The sequence below is a fragment of the Natrix helvetica genome (assembly GCF_964273705.1).
Source record: "Natrix helvetica genome assembly, chromosome: Z".
Lineage (NCBI taxonomy): Eukaryota > Metazoa > Chordata > Lepidosauria > Squamata > Natricidae > Natrix > Natrix helvetica.
In genome coordinates this window covers 134251752-134279511 of record NC_138554.1, presented here as the reverse complement: position 1 = coordinate 134279511, position 27760 = coordinate 134251752, and the positions used below count along the sequence as shown (strand labels likewise).

General features: G+C 43.9%; 1 protein-coding gene across 4 annotated transcripts in view; it reads right to left on the bottom strand.

Moving 5' to 3' along the window:
• XYLB (xylulokinase) overlaps positions 1-27760 on the bottom strand; it is a 310463-nt gene that overhangs the window by 36291 nt on the left and 246412 nt on the right. For 3 of the 4 annotated variants that reach the window (XM_081970175.1, XM_081970173.1, XM_081970176.1), the window contains one exon: positions 3177-3235. In XM_081970175.1, coding sequence (XP_081826301.1) covers positions 3177-3235 — 59 coding nt within the window. Of the gene's footprint in view, positions 1-3176; positions 3236-19332; positions 19800-27760 lie in introns of those variants that run through there. The other variant, XM_081970174.1, reaches the window with a different exon arrangement.

Here is a 27760-nt window from a genome sequence, read left to right as displayed (position 1 = left end):
AAACTCCTGTAGGCTTTCAAGATTCTTTTACTACACTGTACAACAATAAAGTAAATTTGTCTAATGCTGCAGTGACTTTTTCCTGGCCTACCTCAAAAACCACCACCAAGTGACTTTAGCCCAGCTGCTCTTTATCAGCTTACTTTAGCCTTTATGCTTGGGATAAAATGAATGGAAACTTTCATATGAGCCTCCCCGACAATCTAATGCCTACATAGATTATGGACAGTCTCTCAATTTTGTAAATCCTATCAAATAAATCCAGTTTTATGGAAAAATACACGAGGATGCATCATTTGGAAACCATTTAACGTGAGCTTAAGACATGAGCAGGAATGGTATTTCAAAGTTATCCAATACTGCCTGCATTTTATTTTGTAGCTTACAGACTAATGGGCAACTGGGTTTTATAATCAAAAGCCAGATATAAAGAAATATTGCACTTATTAAAAACCGAGCAGTCTGCTGGAGATCATATTATTTTTGTCTCATGATTTGGGAAGAACCCCAATAGCCAATCTGGCTATTTTTCACTTTAAGCCTGCAATGAAAGAATATTTCCCTTCCAATTCTGGAATGTGCAAATAATATCTGGGAAAGCAAAGTACTGAATTAAATCCAGGAGTTTTGAGAGCTATTACCAGGACACAGGGTTAAGGACGAAGGTCCGAGAAGGTAACTAGATGAACCTACATGGCATTTTACACACACAAATCTTACTTGTTGTCTTTACCCATTCTTGGGGAAAAATAGAATCTCTATTCAACCTTTTGTCCCTGAGAAATACTGGTCTTCGGATTTCTTAGCTCCCCAACAGAATGGCTACAAAGAAACTAAGAACAATCAGATACTTGCAAATTATGGCCAGCAAAAAGGAAGGAGGACTGAGTAGAACTGTTCCAATCTCACTTAAAACATTCACTTGGGGGGGGGGGGGATGCAATGTTTAAATACATTAAAAAAAGTGAGCAATGTTTGGAGCTTAGCATCTGCTGATCAGGCAGAATTAATCGGGTTGCTGACTTGACTTCAACGTATCCTTCAGAGTTCCTTCTTTTTCCAAAACCCTAAAATGAATTTCCTAGAAATTATATCCTCAACAGGTCATTTCTGCATGCTCTATGATCTTAGGTGGGGTCAATGGTAGGCAGATCTTTATTTTTTTCTTATAATCCTGCGAAACATGGTACAGCTAGCCTTTGACTTACAACTATTTATTTAGTGACCATTCAAAATTACAATGGCACTAAAAGAAAAGGGACTTACAACTGGTCCTCAAACTTACGACCATTGCAGCATCCCCCACTGTCATGGGATTAAAATTCTGGACTGGCAACCAGTATGCATTTACAACAATTGCAGAATCTTGGGGTCATGTGATCGCCATTTGTGACCTTCCCAGCCACATCAGGCATGACTCACTTAACAACCATCTTGCTTAGCAAAATAAGTTCTGATCCCAATTGCGGTTGTGAGTGGAGGATTACCTGTAACTGTTTTTATTAACAAATGCAAAGAGGCCAATGTTACAGAACCTTAGATAGTTGCAACCAAGTACAACTGTAATACACAATGGTAGTAACACCCAGACAATAGCAAAAGGTTCCAATAAAGTTGTGGCTTATTGACTGTTCCCAGTTGTTGACTTTGAAAAGCATCTGCTTTAATTTGCTTTTCTAGGAATCTAAAGATATGAACTTCTGTGGTTTTCCGGCTACAGATTGACATGACCTTTTCTTCTCAGTGTCATGTCACAGTCCGATGATGAGTCAGCTGATGACGTGAAGCCAAAGGCCTCTTTCCAAGTGGGAATGAGCTGGACTTCATCAACAACACGAATAGGAAACAGTGGCTGAGATAAAGGTTAAGGAGCCCCCCCCCTTTTTTTAACTGTTCATCATTAATCTTTATTGTTATTTTCTTACAAATATATAGAATAGAGTTTGGGTCACTTTCTTGCCACCCAATGCCTCCATCTTATTTTGCAACGATTTTGCTCCTTCTATCTTCTCAACCTCCCTTCTCTGACTTCTTCTTTCCTTCTCTCCTTCCTCCCTTCTTCTTCCCCTCTCTTTCCCCCCCTCCTTCTCTCCTCTCCTCCTTCTTACCTTCTCTCCTACTCTTAATTCCCCTCCCTTACTTCCTCTGCTTTACCCTTTCTTCTTTTCCCTCCTCCTCTTTCCTCCTTTCTTCTTCCCTTCTTTTTCCCCTCCTCCTCCCTTCTCCTCCTTCTTACCCTCTCTCCTAAATTCCCCTCCCTTACTTCCTCTGCTTTACCCTTTCTTTTTTTCTTCCTCATCCTTCCTTCTTTCTGTTGTTGCTTGAAGAGGCCCTTTTTTAAAACTATCTGCTTTCAGGTCCCTTCTTAAGTTGTAAAGAAGTGCCAATTCTCCGTGCAGCATACATACAGTCAGAGTATTGCAAATTATGTTTGCACTCTCACGGATTCCAAAATTCAAAAATGACAGATCAACTCTGAATGACTGCACAAACATAGAATCAAAGGGTTGGAAGGGACCTCAGAGGTCTTCTAGTCCCTCTCAAGGCTTATGCCATGCCAGTCGAATTGATTGTCCAGTCTATTCTGGAAAACCTGCAGTGATGGGAGGACTCACCATCAGGGAAGCAACTGTTCCACTAATTAACTGCTCTGTCGGAAAATGTGAAGCTACAAACAAATAAGAAATAAAATTAATGAAATTTAATTTCTTACTTCTAGGTTGGGTCCCTAGAAGCTTCCATCCTGCCCTTCTGATCCTGCCCTCTAGTGACCTATTCTGTGTGACAGCCCTTAAATCCTGGAAGACAGCTATCATATCCTGCATAATCCATCTAGTCTCTAATATTTACATTATAATAGCTGCAGAACAGCAGATTGTGCTCAACAGGATCTAATTTGACTGGAAGTTTCCATGGTAGTTTTCCAGACCAATTGGGGTTTGCTCCAGACAAGTTCTTTACCTAGGAGATGCACAGATGACCAGGACAGTAAATCCTGAATGTCCTTCCATGCATATAAACATCTCCTACGCACATTTCCTTGCTGGCTAATTCCTCCTAGGGCTCTGCCTACTCAAGACCTTGGATCCCTGGTTTTGATTTTTGACACGAGAGCTCACCAGCTGGCTAATATGGCACACTGGATGCTGATCTCAAATGCAAAAAGCCGCACTTACTTGTAAGATTGCCTTATTATGGGATGCCCCGCCGGTAGCCAAGATTTTTGTGGTCGGCACTACAAGCAAAGAAGAAATGGAATTAATGGAGGGAGGGAAGGAGGGTAAGATCCTTATCTACATTACAGAAAAGTACAACGGGCTCAACTTTTTTAAAAAAAATAGTTTTTATTGAACATTTTCAAGTTTAAAAATCACAAGTAAAAAAAGAACAGAGGAAAAAAGAACAAGAAAAAATACAAAAACAAATACAAAACAAATAAAAACACAAACAACATGACAATATAATTTTACAGCTTTCCGTACCAGCACAAATATTCAATTATTGCCTTCTCGTAGTTTTTAACAATTCTAATACTAATGTAATAATTATATTGTAATATAGTAGTATAGTACATATAATTAGATTTTACATACATACATTTTTGTTCATAATATAATCAATAGTTTTTAAAACTTTTATTTCTTGTTTTGGCTTCTATTCTCTAGCCACTTGTACAGTCTACTCCAAATTTTACAATAGTCCGACACTTCTCTTTCTTTTATCTCCATAGTCATCTTGTCCATTTCAGCACAGGCTACAACTTCTTAATGATAGAACTCATTAATAATGGTACTGAAAATACCAAAAACTGACACATCTGTTAACTGGCTTAGAGGGCTGGATATTGGCAAGTCAGGCAGTCTGGCAAAGAGGATTTCATTCCGGTTCTGAATTCCGGCTTGACCCTTCAGATGCCACACTAAGCAATGAAGTTAGGCACTGATATCAGAGCCAAGTGTGGGAGACTGGCTTGAATCACTACACCAAACCGGGTTAATTTTACACTGCTGTTTTTATTTTCTTGTTTGCTGATACCCCGGCGTTGCCTGAGTATTTATTTATAGGGGGAAAATATCCAGACCAAACGTAATTTCTAATGTTGGATTTTCCCCTCTTACCATAGGGAGCCCCCTTGTGGAATACTGTGAAGCCGTTATCATGGCAACTCCCCTGCGCTGTACAGTAGAAGCCATTTTAAGACACAACAGGCTGTATCTTAATGGAACATCCCCGCCCCGAGGGGTGTTAGGGGTGTCTTACCCCCCCCCCCACAGTATTTTTTTCCAGAGACTAAGTCATCTGTGTACCAAGTTTGGTTGAAATTGCTTGGGGAGTTCCAGAGTTATGCTAGAACACACAAACACCATTTTTATAAATATAGATTGCCTCAGTAGGGCTTCAAGTGTACAAAAAAGAAAGAAAGAAAGAAGAGCTGTCAAGGCAGCAAATATCCAGAAAGCATCATAGTCTTCAACATTCCTCCCAAATCAGATGCCAAGGAAGGCCTGGCAAAGGCCAATTCATTAACTTTTGCAATGCATTGCAACAACTCAGAATTTGTTTTTCAGATTTTTATCTTGTCTTTTTTTTCATACACCAGGTATGGTCCTCGGCTTAAACCAGTTCATTTAGTGACTGTTCAAAGTTATAACAGCACTGAAAAAAGCGACTTATGACCATTTTCACAGTTACGATTTTTGCAGCATCTCCCTGGTCCCTTGATCAAAATTGAGATGCTTGGCAACTGGTTCATATTTATGACGGTTGCAGTGTCTCGGGGTCCTGTGACCCCCTTTTGCGACCTTCTGACAAGCCTTACCTTTCTTTACTCAAATGTCCCCCAACGGAAACCTCCGTCTTTCTTTGGTGCAGGAACTCCCAATGCAGTCAAGACCAGTGCTGAGAATTTGAGTGTCACCCACCCATAAATTTAATCACAACTTCCTTTTCAGGGGAAATTTCAACGATGAACAAATTGGGTTTAAAAAGCCATTAGGTTCCACATCACTGTCAATAAATAACTCAAGCACACAGCCCGGTAATCCCTTGGAGAAAACAAGTTTCAATTCTACTCGTACGAGGTGGCAGAAGCTTGCCAATATTTGTAGAAAGGTGTTACAAAAAGCCACTGGAAAACCTCTGAAAACCACTAGGCTCAGGAGACTAAACAAACTAAACAAACATGCAAAGCCACAACTAAAACTATCTCTTAAGGTGTTTGGTCCTCCAAAGCATCTTTGTGCTTTTCTACCAGACCTGGGAAAGATGGAAGGCGAAAGAAGAAGGGGACGACAGAGAATGAGGTGGCTGGATGGAGTCACCGAAGCAGTCGGTGCGAGCTTGAATGGACTCCAGAGGATGGTAGAGGACTGGAAGACTTCGCAACTAGCAACAACAACAACCAGACCTGGGGAGGAAAGCTATGGCAAATCTAGACAGCATATTAAAAAGACATCACCTGCCAACAAAAGTGTGTATAGTCAAGGCTGTGGTTTTCCTTGTTGCAATAGATGGCTGTGAAATTTGGACCATAAAAAAGGCTGAGCGCCAAAGAATGGAGGCCTTTGAACTCTGGTGCTGGAGAAGACTTCTGTGAGTCCCTTGGACTGCAAGATGATCCAACCGGTCAGTTCTAGAGGAGATCAACCCTGATTGCTCTTTAGAAGGCCAGATCCTGAAGAGGAAACTCAAGTACTTTGGCCACCTAATGAGAAGGAAGGACTCACTGGAGAAGAGCCTAATGCTGGGAAAGATGGAGGGCAAGAGAAGAAGGGGACGACAGAGAATGAGCTGGCAGGATGGAGTCACTGAAGCAGTAGGCATGAGCTTAAATGGACTCCAGAGGATGGTAGAGGACAGGAAGGCCTGGAGGAACATTGTCCATGGGGTCACGATGGGTCGGACACTACTTCACAACTAACAATAACCAGATCTGCACATGGCGTTCTGGTAAAAGAAGCAGGAAGTTGTGATACAGAATGTAAGAGTGGAGCAACTTTATCTCAACCAGACAAGAGATTAGCAGCGATATCGCACTTTCTTAGGATTCACATACACCTGGGATTTCCAGGGGAGCTTCAGGTAGTCCCCGTGCTTCAGGAAGCAGCACCCGGCCAAGAAATAGGAGCCAAAAAGGGGAGGGGGGGAAGAGGAGCAAAATACAGTAATACAAGCACTCAGCACTTGAGGGAGAGTGTCTAAGATAACTCAGCATGGCCAACTCACGACAAGCCAACTTGCTGCAGGATTAATTCAGCCTATGCAAGAACACATAATGTCCCAAGGGAAGTTCATGTTAAATTTCTTAGAAAAACCACAAGAGATGAGGTTCTAGGAGCTCAAAGGGGAGGACCATTAAAATATAAGGATAAAGAAATAGCCATTCTTAAGCAGATCCCAAAGAAAGTAAGAGATAAGAGAAGGAAATATACCTTCTTAGCAAAAAAAATTATATAATAACGGGATCTGGTTCAGGTGGCTGTTACCAGAAGGCATGTTGATTTTTTGGGAGGGCAGTAGAATTAGAATTAATACAGTTGCGGAAGCAGAGGCTTTCATGGAAAAACATACTGCTCTACTAGGTGATGTGGGGGATCCTACATAAGATATAAAGCAGGGAGGGGCTGAGGCTCTGCCAGTGGACGGGGGGGGGGGAGAGGAAACAACAAGAAGACTCAAATCACAAAAATGAATTGAAACACTATTTCAAATGTTGTTACAATGTATTTTTAAGGAAGTGACAAAAGTAAAATGATTGAAACATACTGACGATTTGGTGTTAAACTTAAAACTGCTAATATCTATGTAAATGTTTATAGTTTTCTATTTTTCCTTTTTGTAAAAGTTGCAAGACCCGGGGGGGGTTTCTTTCCCCCCCCCCCCGCACGATGTAGCTGTCAAAATGTTCCATAACCTTTTACCCTTTTTCCTTTGTAAAATTTTTTAAAACCAATAAAAATTTTAAGAACAGAATGTAAGAGTTGTGCCTGGAGCAACTTTATCTCAACCAGACAAGAGATTAGCAGCGATATCACACTTTCTTAGGATTCACATACACCTGGGATTTCCAGGGGAGCTTCAGGTAGTCCCCGTGCTTCAGGAAGCAGCACCCGGCCAAGAAATAGGAGCCAAAAAGGGGAGGGGGGAAGAGGAGCAAAATACAGTAATACAAGCACTCAACACTTGAGGGAGAGTGTCTAAGATAACTCAGCATGGCCAACTCACCACAAGCCAACTTGCTGCAGGACAAGAATTACACTAATACTGAAGAAACAGTGGAAGATAGTCATTTAAGAAAGGAAGCAAAGGGAAGGACAAAATGAAATGTGAATGGCAGATATTTTTTTAAAAAATATTATTTTAAACCCTTGAATTGTCCTGCAGGTGAATTGGCCACGGCAAATTGGCCACCTACACAAATTGGCTACACCAAGCTACACCAAGCTGTCCCATTCTGACTTAAGAGGGGGCTGGTTGAACAAAACTTCCCTTGATCAGCAATATCAATATCTGGAAGAACTGAAGTCCAGGCAAAGCGATAGTAATAATCAAGAACCGTGATGGCAAATCTATGGCACGCATGCCATAGGTGGCATGCAGAGCCTTCTCTGAAGGCATGCGAGCCGTCGCCCAGCTCAGCTTCAGCACGCATTCATGCACGCCTCCCACCGGCCAGCTGATTTTCAGGTCTCTGCTGCCCTTGTGGGAGACATGCAAGGGTCACACGTTTTCCACTCATCTTCATCCTTGATTCTGACCCTGTAGTAGGCTTCTCTTAGGTCCAACTTTGTGAAAATCTTCCCCTTCCCCAAGTGGGCCAACATAACCTTCATGAGTGGCGGGGGAGGGGGTATACATTTTCCACGCAAATTCCATTAATGTTTTTGTAATTCACACATAAACGAAAGGAGCCATCTTTCTTTTCTCTGAACAATACAGGTGCGTCCACAACTGTGGCCTAGCTGGTTGTATGAAACCCCTTTTTAATTTTTTGTCAATAAACCTTTGCAATTCCTGCATTTCACGTGGGGTCAGCGAGTAAATTTGGGGTTTAGGGAGCTTTTCTCCTAGGATGATCTCGTTGCTGCAATCTTTCTTTTCTCTGAACAATACAGGTGCGGCCACAACTGTGGCCTAGCTGGTTGTATGAAACCCCTTTTTAATTTTTTGTCAATAAACCTTTGCAATTCCTGCATTTCACGTGGGGTCAGCGAGTAAATTTGGGGTTTAGGGAGCTTTTCTCCTAGGATGATCTCGTTGCTGCAATCAGTAGCGCGGTGGGGGAGGGGGGCAATTTGTCGGAAGCCCTTTCACTGAAAACCTCCTTGAGGTCCCAATATTCTTTGCAGATTTTTTCTTCTCCTTTAAACTTTTCCTGCACTGCGGCAGCTAGGTTCATTTCGGCATTGGCTATGTGGGATGTCCTCCCCTTCCCCTCAGGGGGTTTAGCGGAACGAATGCGCAACCACCCTTTCCTCCAGTTCACGTAAGGGTTCCATTTCCGTAGCCACGGTAATCCCAGTATGAGGGACCGATCCGTCCCAGGTGCCACGATGAAACTCAAGGTTTCTTGGTGATCCACATTTCTATTGCTTCGGTTACAAAATGGGCAGGGGCACCCCCAACGATTGACCCATCCAACTGGCAAAAGGCAGTGTGCACTTCCAAAGTTCTCAGTCTTAAACCCATTTTCTCCATCACCTCTGGGCTGATTACACATCGGGTGCATCCAGAGTCTAAAAGGGCCAGCATCTTCCCCTGGGCTCCAGTTGATGGCACTTTTAATACTACTGCGATGGTCATGGGGTCTGATTGGGGACTCACCGAGTGGTTGTCATCTGAATCATGTTCACTTTCTCCCATGGAAGAGGAGGGTTCCTTCTCCTCCTGGCCTGGAGGAAGGACATCAGCACCTCCCATGCCTTCCAGGGCATATTCACAGCGTCTGCCTAGCTGCCAGCCAGGGTCCTCCCCACCAGCCGGGGTCAGTTGTGGGCCGTGCCTAGTGTAGCAGCTGGGCTCCCAATGCCCCTCCTTTACTGCTTTTGGTGCCTCCTCGGACCTCCCCCCCATATGCACAAACATCTCACGGAACTCCTGTGTGGACCTCAGGCCTCCCCACCTGGGTTAAAGGTATCATCCTGCTTTTCGCCTTTTGATTTAGGAGGGGGTCATCAAAACGTTTCGTCAAGGCAGTCATAACCCCCTTGTAACCCCTTCCCCCAGCAGGGGGGAGAATCATCGCTACACAAGGCTATCATCCAGGCAGCTGCTTTGCCTCCCAAAGCCATAGCAACACTTCTCACTTTGGCAACTTCCGATGAGAAAACTTCCCCATACTGTTGCATGTAATCCCAAACTTGCAGTAAAAAAAAAAAAAAAACCAGTTCTTTGGGATCTCCTCCGTAGTTCAATCCAAGTGGAGGAATCTGAGGCATTTGGTGCCTTTGGTGGGTTCCCCCCCCTCCTTGGGGGAGCTCGTACTGCTGCTGCTGTGGTCCCTCCCTCTTGCCCAGCTCCGGGAGCTGTTCCCAGGGGCGTTTCATGGCTAACCAGGTCTTCTGCTCCCCCCTCCGCCTGCTCAGCTAATCCACTCTCCCTTTCAGTGAAGCTTACACGGACGGGCCATTGCTCCCAAGCCTCCTGAAGAAGGTGTAAAGCATATGGGTCATCATGAGATCCTCTCTGTCAGCTACCTGCCAGTCATCCTCTGGTTTTCGGCTGGCTGTGACCCTTGCCATTGTCTTCTCCTGCTGATTGCAGGGGTTTGACATTTGGATGCTCCCCACACGGAAGCCTTTAACTCCGGGATGGGTGTGAAGTCAGATCTTGCTTAATGTCAAGCATGCCTCCTTCAATATCAACTCCATTTTAATAGAGCTAAAATACTTTTACTAGATATGAAGTGAAAACAGCTAAAAGGAAAGCAAGATCTGAGCCAGAAAGGCAGGAACGTATACATATCAAACGTTTACCCAGCACCCTCCCCCCCAATTCCCCAACCCATTGTCCAATCTGCAATCCCCTAAGGTGTCATGTGGGGTGCATCTTCAAACAGCCTCATCAAGTTGGTATGCGAAACGGTTGGCCTTGACCAAGTCCAAACATCAGCCACCAGCATGCGCAGAAGATGGTGAGAAAAAGACTCCTTCAGTACAATATAATTCCCTTCCCCAATACTATGCACACAGAGACACCGTTCCTATGGCAGCCGATAGCAAGCAAGTGTAGCAAGCAAAACAGAGGCTGACATCATGCACTGGGGGGTCACACGGGGGTGGTGGTTTCCCCCCACTCTGTGCCACACTTTTGGTCCCAGGAGGCTGTAGGTAGCCTGCTAGGCCCAAAATGAGGCGCGGGAGGTTGTGCGCACATACGTGGGGGAAGCATGTGCGCGGGGTATGCAAGGGGGGCACCTGCATTGCATTATGGATGTGGGTATGCGCACACATGCTATTGCACATGCTCGCACATTTTAGACCTGTGAGGACAACAATATTAGCCATCACTGATCTAGAAGCTAATACAGATGACTGTGGAGTTATTGGTGCTCTTGCTTATGTTTCATTGCCCAATTAGGTGCACTAATGATGTTACCTGGTAGGGTAATAAAACGTCTGCAAGAAAATAGCCAACTTCAGAGAGCATCAAGGACCCCACAGTTCAATCCTGAATTGCACAGATTGTCTACCCTAGAGGACCCAGAAGAAGGAGGAAAATAATCAGATGGCAGGGAGGGGAGTCTACTTTGGTAAGATTTTGTTTTGGGGTGGGGTTTTTTTTTTTTTTTTTGCGTTCCTGGCTCAAAGACTTGAGCTATTCTTCCACACCTGACAAAAGGAAGTTGAGTGATATCACAACATTTCCTTCCAGCCTTTTTTTTTTTTAAACTGTCCATCTCTCCTACAGCGTGTCAAACTCAAAACCTACGGGCCAGATTCAGCCCATGGGGTGCTTGGATCTGGCCCACAGGACTGCCCTGGAAACAGCAGATCGGCCTACGGTACATCTGCCAGCAAATATGGGCTCCCAATCTCCGTTTTTGCCCGGGATGACCTCCTGTAATCTTCTGCCAGTGAAAGTGCCACGCCCCCTGAGCCCCCCCCCCCCCCAGGTCAAACACAACCCTGATCTGTCCCTAAATGAAATCAAGTTTGCCATCCCTGGCTTAAAGCATCTCAATTCTTCCTTGAAAAAAAACTGTTCTCCCTTCTCTGGCCGCAAAGCTGCTGAGCTAGCATTTTGAGCAGCCGAGATAAGACTGGTAGGAGCTGTACACCTCGGTGTAGTAGACTAAAGGAGGCTTCTGGTCCTTAGCTAAAGGTGGGGAGGGGTTCTGTGCCATCCCTAATCTCTTTCCTTACTTGGAATTGGTCCCACCATCTGGAAGGCATCCCATGAGTGACCCTCCCTTAAAGCTAGGCCTAGGCAAGGGGTATTAAAATCTCCTTTGCTCCTCCAGATTTTAAGCAAGGGACCATCACTCCTATGCAGCTTAGAAGCCATGATACATATGTTATATTTTGGGAAACGGGCAGCCGAGTGAAAAGACTCTTTCCAAGAATAAACTCTCATCCCTTCTGTCGGCCTGGTTATATAGATTGGGAGATGATGATGGATCCTTCAGCAGGAACCAGGTGGTGGCCATCTATTCAATGGATGGATTCTCGGAATTGGATGCTGCTGTTGCCTAGCAATCAGGAGATACGTACAGCTTGGAAGTTTAGCTTATAGAATCCAACAGCCTATAGGAAAACCCCACAATCTAATTTATCATCTTAGCTAAGAGCAGGAACGAAGCCGTAATTCCAATTACGCACTGCTTTCCCTGACCAGATGCTCTCTAAATGTATACCCTGGCAGTCCTCGACTTACAACAGATCATTGAGTGACTGTTTGAAGTTACAACGGTGCTGAAAAAAACTTGACTTGTTGCTGTTTTTCAGAGTTGTGGCTTTTTTCAGCTTCCCCATGATCATGCAATCAAAATTCAGGTGCTTGGCAAATGGCCCATATTTACGACGGCTGCAGTGATCCCCTTTTGTGACCATCTAACAAGCAAAGTCAATGGGGAAGTCACATTCACTTAACAACCGTGTTACTAACTTGTCAACTGCAGTGATTCACTTAACAACCGAGTCAAAAAAGGTTGCAAAATGGGGCAAAACTCGCTTAACAGACGTCTCACCCTAACACTTAACAACAGAAACTTAGGGCTCAATTGAGGCCATAAGCCGAGGAATACCTGTACAACCACAGCACACCCTTACAGGTAGTTCTCGACTTACGACCACAATTGGAAGCAAAATTTCCATGGTTAAGCGAGGTGTCAACTGAGCTGCAGCCAATTTCATCATCTTTTCTGCAATGATTGCTAAGTGAATCACTGCAGTTGTTAAGCGAATCATGCAGTTGGTTAAGTGAATCCAGGTTTTTTTCCACTGACTATTGTTGTTGTTGTTGGAAGCCATCTGGGAAACTTGCAAATGGCATTCACATGACCCTGAGATGTTGCAACCACTGTAAATACTTGCCGGGTGCCAAATGTCGAAATTTTGATCAATGGCCGTAGGGAACATTGCAGTGGGTTTCCAGAGGTTTTTGAAAGAGATGGAAAGCTTTCAACGGCTGCCAAACCCTCCAAACAATGTTGCGTTTTTGACATGTGTTGCAAAAATGAAATGTCCAGCATTCCACATCTGCAAGACAATAAAAAAGAAGGGAGAAAGGCTAATGGGTCTCTTTAAACTAGCCATTTTTCAGCCAGACCTCCCCGTTTCAACATCTGGAATTTCTAGAAAGCTCAAAAGGCTAGTGTTCCAGATTGGGAGAGGCCAAAAAAATGCACCTAGGATGACCCCCTTGTACAATGAAGATGTGCTATGCCTCTTTTGCATCCTATGATGCAAAAATAAGAGAAATATTAGATTGCCACAATATAAAAAAGATGCCGACATTCTGGAAAGAGTGCAGAGAAGAGCAACAAAGATGATGAGGGGGCTGGAGGCTAAAACTTATGAAGAAGTGTTGAAGAAATTGGGCATGACTAATTTAATGAAAAGAAGGACTAGGGGAGACATGATAGCAGTGTTCCGATATCTCAGGGGCTGCCCCAAAGAAGAGGGAGTCAAACTATTCTCCAAAGCACCTGAGGACAGGACAAGAAGCAATGGATGGAAACTAATCCAGGAGAGAAGCAACTTAGAACTAAGGAGAAATTTCTTGACAGTGAGAACAATTAATCAGTGGAACAACTTGCCTCCAGAAGTTGTGAATGCTCCAACACTGGAAGTTTTTAAAGAAGAGATTGGACAACTATTTGCCTGAAATGGTATAAAGTTTCCTGTTTGAGCAATGGACGAAGAAGACCTCTGTTCTGACCAAGGTTTCCTGACACAGTAAAAAGCACACACTTAGTCCCCCAAACCCTCTTTTTTTATTTCAACGTCTGTGAATTATGTTCATTCACAGCCCTAAATCAGTAACAAACAGTTTGTAAAGAGTCCGCAGAAGTCTGCCAAAGTCTTTCGGGGTAAGATTGATAACTACCCACCTTGATCTCCCTTGAAATGCTGCCAAAGACATTGCTAATTGGCAATTAGCTTGCAAGGCCACAAGGAGCAAAGAGTCAAAAAGGAGCCTCAGAATTTAAACCAACCAGAACAAACAAAGTTGCTTCCTGCAGTGTCTTTGCTCCTCCTTTAGGTCCTATGGGAGGGGCCAATCACCTCCAAGCCTTACTCCCGAATCATCCCTTTTGTCTTAACTGTTCTTGCCTTCTGGCAGCTCTGCGCATGCGCGCACTGGTAAGAGGCTCCCCCTGTTCCTCCGCCTCACTGATGTCCGACTCTGGAAGCTCTAGAGCCAGCACATAACTCTCAGAAGGCCCTGACCCCCTATCTGCCTCCAATGCAGAACCCTTGTCCGAGCCTTCCCCAGACTCCAGGACTGGCCCATGCTCCTCCCCAACCTCCTCACTGTCCGACTCTGCTGCCAGCTCCGCAGGCCGCCAGCCGACCACAACAACCTCCAAGGTTCCTTCCAACTGTGTTATTCTGTTAAAATAAAATAAAATCCTCTCCAGATGTACACAGAGGATCTGTAAATTGGTATGAGGAGAGGAGATGATAGCCTTAGATCAATGATGGTGAACCTTTTCGGCAACAAGTGCCAAAAAGGGAGCATGCGCGCTTGTCTGGGGTGCGACCCAAAAGAGGAGCTGCGCAGTGGGCATGTGCACACCGGAAAGAAGTTGGATAATCATTTGTCTGTAGGGTTTCTGTAGGGTGCTGTAGGGTTTCCTGCCTTCGCAGAGGGTTGGACTAGAAGACCTCCAACTTCCAACTCTGTTATTCTATTCTATTCTAAAATGAACCTCCGGTTTCCAGCGCGCACAGGCACGCCAGCCAGTTAGTCTTTTGGTTAATGGCATGCATGCCCACGTAACAATCAGCTTCTGACACTGCCGCAAGTAGGAAGGCCAGCTGATCAGCGCACACACACATGCACTCTAGAAGCCAAGAAGAGGAACAGGCGACCCCACTCATGGCAGGCAACATGGCTCCGTGCGCCACTTTGGGCACGCATGCCATAGGTTCGCCATCATGGCCCTAGATAATTGCAAGTAGCCACAGTTCCCTTCCATACACCTGCTTCTTGCTAATAGACATGCAACCTGTGTTCACCCTTGAAGACACTTTCCTTTGGCAGCTGTCAAACGTTCTGTGGGAAGCGTGAATAGGCTATGTAGAATAGGCTGCTCATATGCAAGCCTCTATTTTTAGATTCCTACACACATTATCAATATTCTCCATATTCCCAGAAATAGCATGAAATGTTGACTCCTCCCCAACATAACCGCCCCCCTCTCTCTTTCTCTATCATAATGCTCCAGGAGTCCAGAATGCTTGGTAGGCCAACAAGGTTAATTATACAATGAATAAAATAAAGTCCTCGATTAAATTGGGCATTTAATAGGTAATGAAGCAAAAGATGACAGGTAGCCAAAAAAAACATCGACGTGCAACGAAAAGAGACTTAGGTGATATCTGTTGTGGGTTTCATCCGTATCATTAGGAGAATTCTCAGCAATGGGCTGGACAAGGGTGCAAAAGTGAGAAGGATTTCATGATACCCCAGATTAATGTATAGGCATCTTCAAAAGGAAATGCAAAACTTGTTTGGAACCAGTGAAGACATACTTTAGGGAGCAGTATGAAGAGAAATCCATCATTAACAATATCCAGCAAAATTCCTCTGTTTGAAAGAATGCTATTCTGCAGACCCTTTCCTACTTTTGTTTTATTGTAAATATGTTGGAGCTCCAATGCCTCCATTGCTATGTGAAGGGTGAAGCCTAATGATCTCAGTCCAACTTCTGAATGCAAATTGAGCCACGATTGTTATCCCCGTGATTTGGGGAGATGGTAAGCAAGAATTCCCAGAAGAGGATTAGAACATCGTCTGTGGAAAACTGGCAGTGCAATTTTTTTCCACTGATCTGGAAATCAGAAACATACAACAACTGTCATGTTTGCCCACATCAGGAGTGGGGAACTATGTCCTTGCTGACTCAGGAATTCTGGGAGTTGAAGTCTGCAAGTCATAAGGGGGACATAGTTTCCTACCTGTGGTCTACAAAATAAAGTTTAAGAAACAAATTTCCTGAAAAGAAAAATGTCCGCCTAGATTCAGAAGAATAGGCAGCATACAGAGACACAGTTCAAGTGGTTAAAGCACCAGGCTCAGGGATGAAATCCAGCAGGTTCTGACAGGTTCTGGAGAACCAGTAGCGGACATTTTGGGTAGTTCGGAGAACCAATGGCGGAAATTTTGAGTAGTGTGGAGAACCGGCAAATGCCACTTCTGGCTGGCCTCAGAGAGGGCCAGGAATGGAGATTTTGCAGTATCCTTCTCCTGCCATCCCCACCAGGCCACGCCCACCAGGCCACACCACACTCACCAAGCCATGCCCACAGAACAGGTAGTAAACAAAAAATGAATTTCATCATTGACCAGGCTAGAAACCAAGAGATGTGAGTTCTAGTCCCGCCTTAGCCAAGAAAGCCGGCTGGGGGACTTCGGACCAATCACTGGGAGACAGTGACTTCTAATCCCACCCCAAGCGTGAAAGCCAATTGGGTGATTTTGAGCCTATCACCAGAAGACAGTGAGTTTAAGACTCTCTTAGCCATGAAAACTACTTAAGTCACTTTGAGCCAGTTCCTCTCTCTCAGCCCAACTTGTTGTAGGAAAAACAGGAGGGAGGGAGGATATATTTGAGTTATTTGTAAAAATAATAAAGGCGGGATACAAATTAATTCAAAATAAATAGTAAATAACACAAGTAGCCTCTGACTTACGACCTGTTGCTTACCAACCATTCAAAATCACCACAGACTGCCCCCCTCAAGATTTTTACAACCTGATTCCGAAGTTTTGACACCCCCACAGTTATGTAACAGAATATTGAGCACTTGGCAACCAGCCTGCATTTACTACTGTTTGCAACATCCCACGGTATTTTTTTTTAATCAAAAAATGGTATTCACTTCTGGTTTACAGCAAAAATGCTTCATAATGAATAACAAGTTTTGCACAGTCACCCATGCGCTTGTGACGTCCCGACTGGACTACTGCAATGCTCTCTACATGGGGCTCCCCTTGAGATGCACCCGAAGGCTGCAGCTGGTTCAGAATGCGGCCGCGCGGACAATTGTGGGAGTCACTAGATACTCCCACGTAACACCTCTGCTGCGCGGGCTGCACTGGCTGCCTGTGGCTTTTCGGGTGCGTTTCAAGGTGTTGGTTATCATCTTCAAGGCGCTCCATGGCACAGGACCTAGGTATTTGCGGGATCGTATCCTGCCCCATACATCCCTTCGGCCGATTCGCTCTCACAGAGAGGGACTCCTCCGGGTGCCGTCCACGAGGCAGTGCCAGCAGGCGACGCCCAGGAGTAGGGCCTTCTCTGTGATGGGCCCGACCCTCTGGAATGACCTCCCCCCGGACATCAGAACTACCACCTACCTCCGCTCCTTCCATAAGAAACTTAAAACCCACCTGTTCAATTTAGCCGGCCTGGCCTAATCCCAAATTTTAGTCCCTCAAGTCTGCATTTTTAAATTTTTAGGGGTACGCTTTTTAGCTGATTTTAACTTTTATTATTCTGTACAGCTGAATTTAGGTTTAATTCGCTTTTAAGGGTATGTAAGGGTATTTATTTTTTGTATCTGGTTTAATGTAATGCCTGTACACCGCCCCGAGTCCCTTCGGGGAGAGGGGGCGGTCTATAAATTTTGAAAAATAAAATAAATAAATAAATAAGTTCACTATTGTTAAGTGAGCGCAATCATTTCGCTCACTTAGCAACCTCCCCCCCCCCAGAGGGCATAAAACTGAGTCAGTCACATAGAACCTAACCCCACGATAAGCTACGGCTGTAATGGGCAGGCTCCATGATGGCCATTGGTTGAGGACTGTCTCTACTTGGCTGGTATTTATTTTATGTATTCATTTATTCAATTTCGTATAGCTGCGCCATTCAACCAAACGACCTGCCTAGCCTACAATTCTAAAAGTACAAAACCATTAAAACTATTAAAAATCAGTAAAACAGTAAAAACTACCATAAAATAAATTGCCCAACCTGTTAAGCTCTGGACCATTATTATTTTTATGCACATTCAGCCAGATGTTCAGACTGGATTTGGCATTTTTATCCACCCATCATGTCCTTCCTGAGGACCTAGGAAAGGCAGATGTGGATGTTTGGTGGTTATAAAGGTTAACATCGCAGGATGTAAACCGTTCCAAATAAAGCTGCGTTTTGCAATTGATTGATGCTGAATTTGTCAATGCCCAGGATGATCAAGTGGTGCTCCGGCTGTTTTGGGTTTGCACCCAAGACGCCTATTATTATTGTTATCATTTTTGCTTTCTTTTGCCACCGTTATTCTATTTCCATTTACAGGTCTTTGTATTCTGTTACATTCGCCAGTCCCTTCTCTTCTATTTTGCTGATTATTATTTGGCCACCATTATAGTTCATGCTAAGCATGGAAAGCTGAATTCTGCAATTCTGTTATGGACGGGCCCCATTATAGTCCTAAATTGAAGATTACCTGTACATATATTGCTAAATAAAGAACTGGGGGGGGGGGGTGAAAAATCTGAAGCCCATCTGCTTGTATGGGGTGGCTTTGCCCCTCTTTCAGGCTTTGTCCCAACCCAATTAAATGCAGCCCTCAGCACTAAAATTTTCCCTAGTGCTATTTTAGAAGAAAGAAAGAAAGAAAGAAAGAAAGAAAGAAAGAAAGAAAGAAAGAAAGAAAGAAAGAAAGAAAGATAGATAGATGGATGATAGATAGATAGATAGATGGATGGATGGATGGATGGATGGATGGATGGATGGATGGATGGATGGATGGATGGATGATGGATGGATGGATGATGGATGGAGATAGACAGATGGATAGATGGATGGATGGATGGATGGATGGATGGATGGATGATGGATGGAGATAGACAGATGGATAGATGGATGGATGGATGGATGGATGGATGGATGGATAGATAGATAGATAGATAGATAGATAGATAGATAGATAGATAGATAGATAGATAGATAGATGAACAGACACATATAGATTGGCAAGTATAAATAGGCGGATCACAAACAGATAGATGAACAAAATTTAGACAGATAGACAGATAGACCGGGATTTATTCACTTATTTATTTATATCCTGCCTTTATTATTTTTACAAAAAACTCCAAGCGGCATATACAGATAATACTTCTTCCTCCTCCTCCCCCTATTCTCCCTACAACAGCTTTGTGAGAGAAAACGACTAACCCAAAGTCACCCAGCTTGCTTCAGTGACTGTTGGGACTTGAACTCATAGCCTCCTGCTTTCTAGACTGGTGCTACACCATTATACCAAACTGGTTCTCTGTGACATATCTCTAAATGTCGTATTTGGTTATTATCCTAACAGCTTAAGCTATGGCTCCTTCAACCTGAGTTGATTAGGCTCTAGGGTGTGGCTCCTGCCCAGATCAGCCATGCAAAGGAATTACAAGCTTTGGGAATCTGATTCCGTGCTCAAAAATAATATCATCATCTGTTTCTAACCCAAGGACAGTGGTTCGCCTTTCAGAAAATATCAGTGTTTGTTGCCTGGCGGCCTTGAATTATTCATCAAGCTCCGCTACTTTCTTGTCCAATTCACTTTGTCATTTCCCTCCAACTTATTCCCAGCCGCTCTGATGAAAATATAACACAATAACACCTGCTTACAAGAGGCATTCAATTTATTACATGCCCTGATTGAAAAGACATTTCCTCTGCTCCCAAGTTAAAATTAGATGCTCTTTTTTTAATGGAAGATTCGTGTTTTGGGGTAGAGTACAGCAACGTGATACACAATGTGGCAAGAGTTCTTCAGCAACCTTAGCCACAAAACCTAAAAGTTTTGTCCTTTTTCTAAGAAAAGAAAAGAAACACGATACGACATTAGAGCAAAGTATGAAATTCCACCCACACCCACAAATAGTAAGCTGAATTTAAATTAAGAGTTTCTGGAGAATTGTGTGCAGATTGCTGTACACGGAGAGAAGATTTCCCACTCCTGTATCCAAACTTGGTCCCTTGATTTTCACTCTCCATTCCTTCAACTAGAAGTTTCTTTTCCAACCAGATGTTCTTGATCCTTGGATAGACGTTTGTGCGTACGTAACCTTGTATAATTTGGCAGCGGCACCTAGTTGGCCTTGGACACCCAAATGAGTCTTATGTCCTATGTCATCTCCAACAATTGAGTTTGACTTAAGAGAGTTTTACTGGTTTTACTTGTCAGAAACCAGCTGGGAAGGATGCAAATGGCGCTCATATAACCCTGGGATGCTGGAACCATCATAAATACATGCGACTCAACCAAGGGCCTAGATTTTGATCACATGACCATGAGGATGCTGCAATAATCCTGTGAGTTCTTCTTGTAAGTCACGTTTTTCAACACTGGTGTAACTTGAACAGTCACTAAATAAATGGTTGTAACTTGAGAACCAATTATAGAAACTCAGGTGGAACAACGGCCGATGACCTCTTTCTATCAGTCCACCATAGAAAGTGTCCTTACATACTGCATTACAGTATGGTATGCTGGTTTAACAGCTGTGGGCAGGAAGGCACTACAGAGAGTGATCAATTTGGCACAAGAAACCACTGGTTGCCCTCTGACACCACTGGATGACATCGCCAGATCTCGCTGCTTTAGCAAGGAAGATACTCAGAGATGATTCACACCTGGTCAGTGTCTCTTCACACTTCTACCATCGGGCAGAAGACATTGAAGCATAGCCAGCCGAACAAATAGGTTTAAAAATAGTTTCTATCCTTGGGCTGTTAGACTTTTAAACACAACCACAATCACAAACCTATGACTAGTTTTTCTATTTCTCTTAATTGCTTGCATAGGGATTATTCTTTATACTATTTATGTTGTTTGTATTTTTTGTCATGGATTGCACCAGTGAGGCTAAAACCAATTTCCTTGTATACACGATGTGCAATGACAATAAAGGCTATAATAAACTCATGACCTTGATGCACACAAGGCATGGTAGTCAAGCAGGTCTCTGTGAATCTCTCTTTAGGATGCCTGTCACGGGGAGGGGATTAGCTACCATACCTAAACTAGGTTTGGTGGTTTGTAGGTCTTGCAGGTTCATTAGATTCATAATGAGCCCGTAAGACCTACAAAGACTACAGAAGAAGACAGTGTGCTGATCAAGGCTTCCCAAGAGCATGAAGCATACTCCTTGTCCCGACAAAAACCACTTTTATTAATTTACTGTGAATTCTGCTCATTCACATCCAGCAAAGTCTTTCAAGGGAGGATTTACAGTCACAGACTTTATCTGGCTTGGAGAGCTAACAAGCCGATATCTGCAAAACTTGGCAAAGGACTCTCGGAGAGTCATGAACCAATTAGCGAACTAATGGTCTCCTGCAAACTCCACTCCCCTTTCACTCCTCTTTTATTTCCTCTGGGAGGAGCCATTCATTGTCCACCTCTGGCCTTACTCACAAGTTGACCCCTGTTCCTTAACTATTCCTTTCATCTGGCCACTTTGCACATGCGCACACTGGGAACAGAATCCAGCTATTCCTCTGCCTCACTGATGTCTGACTCTAAAGGCAACTGATAACTGGCATACGGCCCTGGCCCCATCTTTGCCTCCAACCAAGAGCCCTCATCAGAGCCTTCCCCAGACTCCAGGACTGGCCCATGTTCCTCCTCAACCTCAATCTACTGCTGCCAGCTCTGCGAACGGGCCACAATAGACAGTGAGTTTTAGTCCCCCATGGGCTTGAAAGTGGCTAGGTGACTTTGAACCAGTCACCAGGAGATGGTGAGTTCTAGACCTATCTGAGGCTGAAAACCAGCTGGGTAACTTTGGGCCAGCCACTGTCCCTCAGTCCAGCCTATCTCATATGGTTAAGTGGGGAAAATAAGAGGAGGAAGGAATGTTAGATACATCCGTCGCTTTGACTTGCAAGTAACAAAGGAAAGGTATAAATAAAACAAAAAGTTGTAAGATATCAAAGTCGGGATAAAGCTACCCTTTCCATTCTTATAATACAAATTTCTCCCTATCACAATTTTCAGCGATCTTAAAAAAAAAAATGAGCAAAGTTTTATTTACAAATATTTAGTCCTAGTTATTTTTTTGAATCTATCTTTAGCAGAAACGCTAACCGTTTCTTCTTCTGGCAACTTGTCAATTATGGTAAATTTGCAAATAAACTCTTGGACTCAATTCCAGTCACCCTAGGTAGTAAAACTAGAGCAGCTGATGTGAATTCTTCCTCAATCCTCCCAATCTACTCCAGTCTTTTCACAGCTTTATCCAGGTTCACTGCTTCCCAGCAAGTCTGATCAGATCTTCTGTGTGCAGAAATGAATGACATATTTGCTAATCGACCCATTAAGCTTTCCACCTTTCGGCATAGCAAAGAAAAACAAAGCCCATACCCACCAAATGACTTTTTCAAGGACACAGAGGCATCTTGATTTTGTAAACAATCAACCCAACCAATGAGTTGACGCTCTCCGTGTTTATTCAAAATACGATGTACATATAAATACCCACACACATATACCGCACAAGGCAATCCGTCCAATAATGGGGAAATGGAGCAAATATTTCCATTCTAAGAAATGGAAAGTGCAAGAGAAGAAGATGTCAAGGAAAGAACGCTGACTTAATGCATTTTTACCCCCAAATTAATTAGACATTCTGAAAAATGTTGTGGGAGGGGCCGATACCCCTAACACAGCTTTCTCCGAAGAGGTTTCTTTCAGATATGCTAAATACTTTATCCAAGGTGGCTGGTAATTCTTGCAGCTGCAATCCAAAATATCTAGAGGGTATGTTGCTGAGCACGTGCTTTTTCTCATTGCCATTTGCCATTTAATAAAGAAATTTGGTGTTTGGCTCCTCCTATTGTTTTGCAAATGGGAACATCAGCAAATACTGGTGTTGAAACTATGTTTTTTTTTCTTCCTCTCCAAATAAATTAGTATAGTATGTGAACATATCTCTAACAGCCCTCAACTGTCAGAGAGTAGATCTGGAATTTGAGAATGCCACGGATGATCTCACAAAATGGCTGACCCAGCGGGCATGAGCTGATAAAAAACATCAACTGCCAAAAAAATGAATTCATTAAGCTAAAAGGGAGGCATTCCTTCTAACAACCAGAGATTAAGGCAAAACAGGTCTGAGACAGAAAGCAAAATTCAGAGATAGTACAATACACAACGAAGCAAAGAACCTATGTTCCAAATGCTGGATTTTAACTATTTTCTCTTCTCAAACACAACAGAATTCCAATTTCACGCAAGCAAAGGGATAATGCTCAGAAATGGCACGAAAGGGTTAACTTTTAAAGGAAAGATGAAGCTAAATTAAATAAAATCAGGATAAATGGGAGATGCCAAGCAATGTCCTTGGGAGGTAGGGTGAAGGAATTCAACCGCCCCATTCAAAGCAATAGCATTGCGATAAACTCTCAGTCAAGGGGGGAAAATCTACCGGGAGCTCTCCACATTCCATGTTTTCCTTCAGGGACGATGATAGGGAAACTATACTGCAAGGTTTAGAAACGTATGACCAGCCCACTTTCATCTTGCAGACAACTTCAGAAGCTTGTGAATCAAATGACTACCCTGAGCAACATGGAGGAATGCCATGCATTGTTTAAGAGAGGATCAGTAATCCATGGCTCTGGAGCTGCAGTTGGCTCTTTCACCCCTCTACTGTGGCTCCCTGTCGCCAGTTGGCACCACAATTTTGAGAGGAGCTTCCGGTTGGGGGGTGGGTGGGGGTGGGGAGTAGAGAAGCACAGCGCACCAGGAGACTCTATGGCAAGGGGTGGATTTTCTGGTCAGCTGCACAATTGATAGGACTTTCGGTTATGACAGGTAAAGGGAGAAGGACGCCGCGCTAGGAGAAGACTCTATTGTGGGGGAACCGAACTTCCGGTCAGCTCCAGAATTAAGCAGGGGGCTTCCGGTTAGGACCTTTGTGGTTCCCAGTGTTTTCTTTTCTGTGGGAAATGGGTCCAAATGGCTCTTTGTGTGTTTAAGGCTGCCGACCTCTGGTCTAAGGATATTCTCAGTCATCCAGGTCATGGTTGGTTGTCCCAAAGGTATTTCAAGAAAGTCCAGTTGACTTTTGGAACAACACCTTTGGGGCAATTCCATGCATTCATTAAGAACTAAGACAGAGATATGCAGAATCCATCCCCTGAAGAGTTCAAAAGGCCTTCCCATGCAGCTCCATAAGTCTACCGATACATGACCTGCTTTGAAAAGGAATTGTGGCAAGCTCATAAGTTGAAGCTGATAGGCTTCCAGCTTTATAAGCTTCTTATGTTCTTCAGTCTAGATCTAAGTAAACAGCCTGCTCCACTTACAAGCTCTCCTACTCCTGTTATAATGTCATTAAGCCTCTTAAGATGACAGTTCCCTCTTAGTTCTGGCTGGTAGATTTTTCTTCATTCAGCAGAGAAGTTTGCACCCTGGACACATACGGGAGATTTATATTTTAATCAGCAGGGCCCAGGGAGGTGGGTGGGAGGTGAGATGGGAGGAAGCTTGGCATAAAATAATAAAGAAAAATCCAGTTTCTGCAAACCAAAGATTTTGTTCCAGAAGCTGCAATCAGCAACAACTTCAAAGAATAGGGTGGTTTTTATGTGCAGCCACATACGAGAAAAATTGGCAAGAAGATCAATCCAGTAAATCCTCCAGATAACTTCATGGGATCCCAGGGAAAAAAGACAATTCTGTGGGGTCCCTGGTGTACTATGATGATTTTCTCCTTCCAGACATTTCACTACCTAACTAGGTAACATCATCAGTGTTAGAAGGAAGTGTTAGGTCTTATTTTTATATACTAGTAACTTGTCCTGTTAATGTTGGTGGGAATGTTCTTGGTGGTTCCTTCATTAGACTATTGTTTACTATTAGCTTGTTTATCTGCATCAGTAATTCCTTGATTGGAATTTACCTTGATTGTTGGTCTGGTATTAATTTTGGTGTTCATCTCTGCTCATTTGGGTATAGATTGCTGGTGAGGAGTTGTTTTGGCTTCTTGATTGTCTCTTTTCACAGACATGTAGATGCTGTTTATCTTTATGTCCCTGTTGATGGCCTGTTTAGCTGAATGCCAGGCCTCCAAGAATTCTCTGGAATTTTTGGACTTGGCTTGATCAAGGATGAACACTGCCACCAACACTAACAGAACAAGGACCAGTTCCATCCTGAGCTACAAATATTTTCTTCTATCAAGACACCTCTGCTGGGTAAGACCTAAGGGTTATTTATCCAGTAACGATGGCTGGTTTCTAATACCGTATTTTCCGGCGTAGAAGACGACTTTTTAACCCCAAAAAATTATTTCAAAAATCAGGGGTCGTCTTATACGCTGGGTATAAGAAAGGCCAAAAAAAAAAAACCAAAAGAAAAGAAAAAGCAATGCCACCACCAGCGCAGATGCCGGCCTTTCAATCGATAACCTCGGCGCTCCTCGCCTGGGCACATGGATGGATGAGCTCTGGGATAGCTTAGCAAGGTCTGGTTGGAGGTCTGGAGGAGAAAGGTGCTTAGTTCAAACTACAAAAGCCTAGCAGCACGGAGGCCTTCAGCCGGCTCGCGGGCGCCTGAAAGTAGAGGGTTGTCTTATATGCTCAGTCACCTTATACGGGCGGAATATACAGTACTTTTCCTGCAGGGGACTCTAGCTGCAACACTTAAGAGAGTTTATCTAAAGATGTTGAGTCACCTCTTGTGGATTGCAAATGAAAATGCAGAAAAGTCACAGACCTGACCAATATGCATCACAACCTTGCTTACCACAGCTCTAAGAGAACCATTAAGTCGGGCTTCCAAAAGAGATGCTACCATAAATATCACCCATAGGAGCCTGTGCTTGAATCAGCGCCCTAGGCCTTCTTCAGTGGTGGGATTCAAACAATTTAACAACCGGTTCTCTGCCCTAATAACCAGCTAGTCATGTGACCATGTGGGCATGGCCAACTCAACGTCACTCACGCCGATGGACGCTTGGCCTTAGCTGTTACAATGTAATCAGGGTTAACCGGAGAGGCAGTTTCTGTAAGCAAGGCAATAAAGATTAGGCTAGAAACAACACCAGAATGTTTCCTTCTTGCCTTCTTTACAGGATTAGCCCTGTAAAGTGGGAAAAAACAAAAGGAGATTTCTTCCAACAACTGGTTCTCCGAACTGCTTAAAAAGTTAATAATTGGGTCTCCCGAATAGGTGCAGACTGGCTGAATTCCACCACTTCCTAATTGAAGAGAAAAAATCTAGAGTCATAAAGCTACAATGGATTACCCCCGTCTAAACAAAAATTGTTTTGATGTGTCTTGGGACCCACCAATCTTCTTTTTCCTTCTGTGGATATTTGGGCAGAGCAGTGAATTCTGGAGGTGCACTGGTTAGCCTCCCAATGGGTGGACAATCTGGGATCACAAAAAGCTTTCCTCTCGTTTCTGTATTTATTATAGTGCACTAGCAGATTATTTTTTCCAGCACACAAATACCCTTTTCACGCATGGTTTGGAAACTATGGCATTAAATCACAAAGGAGTGAAATTTGCAAAATGACACCAACTATCAAAGCAGACGCGGTGTCTCAGTGACTAAGACGCTGAGCTTGTCGATCAGAAATGTTGGCAGTTTGGTGGTTCGAATCCCTAGCGCCGCTTAATGGAGTGAGCTCCCGTTACTTGTCCCAGCGTCTCCCAACCTAGCAGTTCAAAAGCATGTAAAAAATGCAAGTAGAAAAATAGAAACCACCTTTGGTGGGAAGGTAACAGCGTTCCGTGCCTCTTCGGCGTTTAGTCCTGCCGGCCACATGACCACGGAGACGTCTTCGGACAGCGCTGCCTCTTCGGCTTTGAAACGGAGATGAGCACCACTCCCTAGAGTCAGGAATGACTAGCAACATGTGTGAGGGGAACTTTTACCTTATCCAAAGCAGAGAGCAAAGAATTTATGGGTCCATTTGGCCAATGTTAGGATTTAGCCATTGCCATCCAGCCAAGAGGGGGAGAGGAAGAAACATCCCCTCCCCTCAAAAAAAATCATCAAATCCTTAAGACATCAGCATGGCATTTTTAGCTGCTCAAGGAAACAGAGTTCTGCCAGGACCAATCTTGCAACTATATCCATTGAGGCATCCATAATGCCGCCTTCTACAAAATCAGCATATGCTCAGCTTTTAAGCACATAGTTCAGCATTTTCATGAACAAGGAACTTAATCGTGCCTTCGTTTTAAAAAATCAATGAACGCTGTCCCTTGCAAGCCAGATGAAGGGCAGCCTCAGGAATTTACAACAAGCAGGCCTGTATGTGGTACAGCAGTGTTTTGCACCCAGATGCCCCTGGTGCAAAATATTTTTTTTTTACATTAACCCCTTCCTACCTAAATGTATGGGGATATTTCACAAAAGTGCATAGGCATCCCCCCCCCCAGGCCCATCTTTGGTTCCAAATCTGCAGAAAATGAACCCATGTTCGTTTAAAGAGGATTAAAAAGGGAAAAACCCAAAAGGAAAAAGAGCTTAAAAGCCCATCCTCTCGCCGTATCTTCAGGTTCACTGCTAAGAAATGATCGATAGGAATGATCAAAGAAACGGTGAAGCACACAAGAAAACAATTCCACGCTGGCCTTTGAGAATTAGTGTTGGTAGAGAGCCTGGTTTAAGAACCACCACCTCCAATAGTTCAAATCTCACGGGAGCATAAGCCAAGACTAATGAGTCAAGCCAAGACTAATTCTAGATCACCATTTGGTTTCTCGGAGTAACTGGTATTGAACGATGATCCCACTCTGGAGGTAGCACAGAGGCTCCAGGCCTGTGAAGGCGAACCTATGACACATGTGCCACAGGTGGCATGCGCAGCCATTTCTTAGGGCACGCGAGACATTGCCCTGTCAGCTCCAGTGCGCCTGCACACTACCCAACACGCTAACCAGAAGCCAGGAAATGGGCCATTTCCGGCCTCCATGGTAGCAGGGGAGGCCATTTTCACTCTCCTCAGGCTCCTAGAAAGCCTTCGGAGCCTGAGGAGAAAAATGGACCTACTGGGCCCACTGGAAGTCAGAAAATTGGGTTGTTTCCGGGCTCCGGAGGGCTTCCGGGGGGCGGGAAGGCCATTT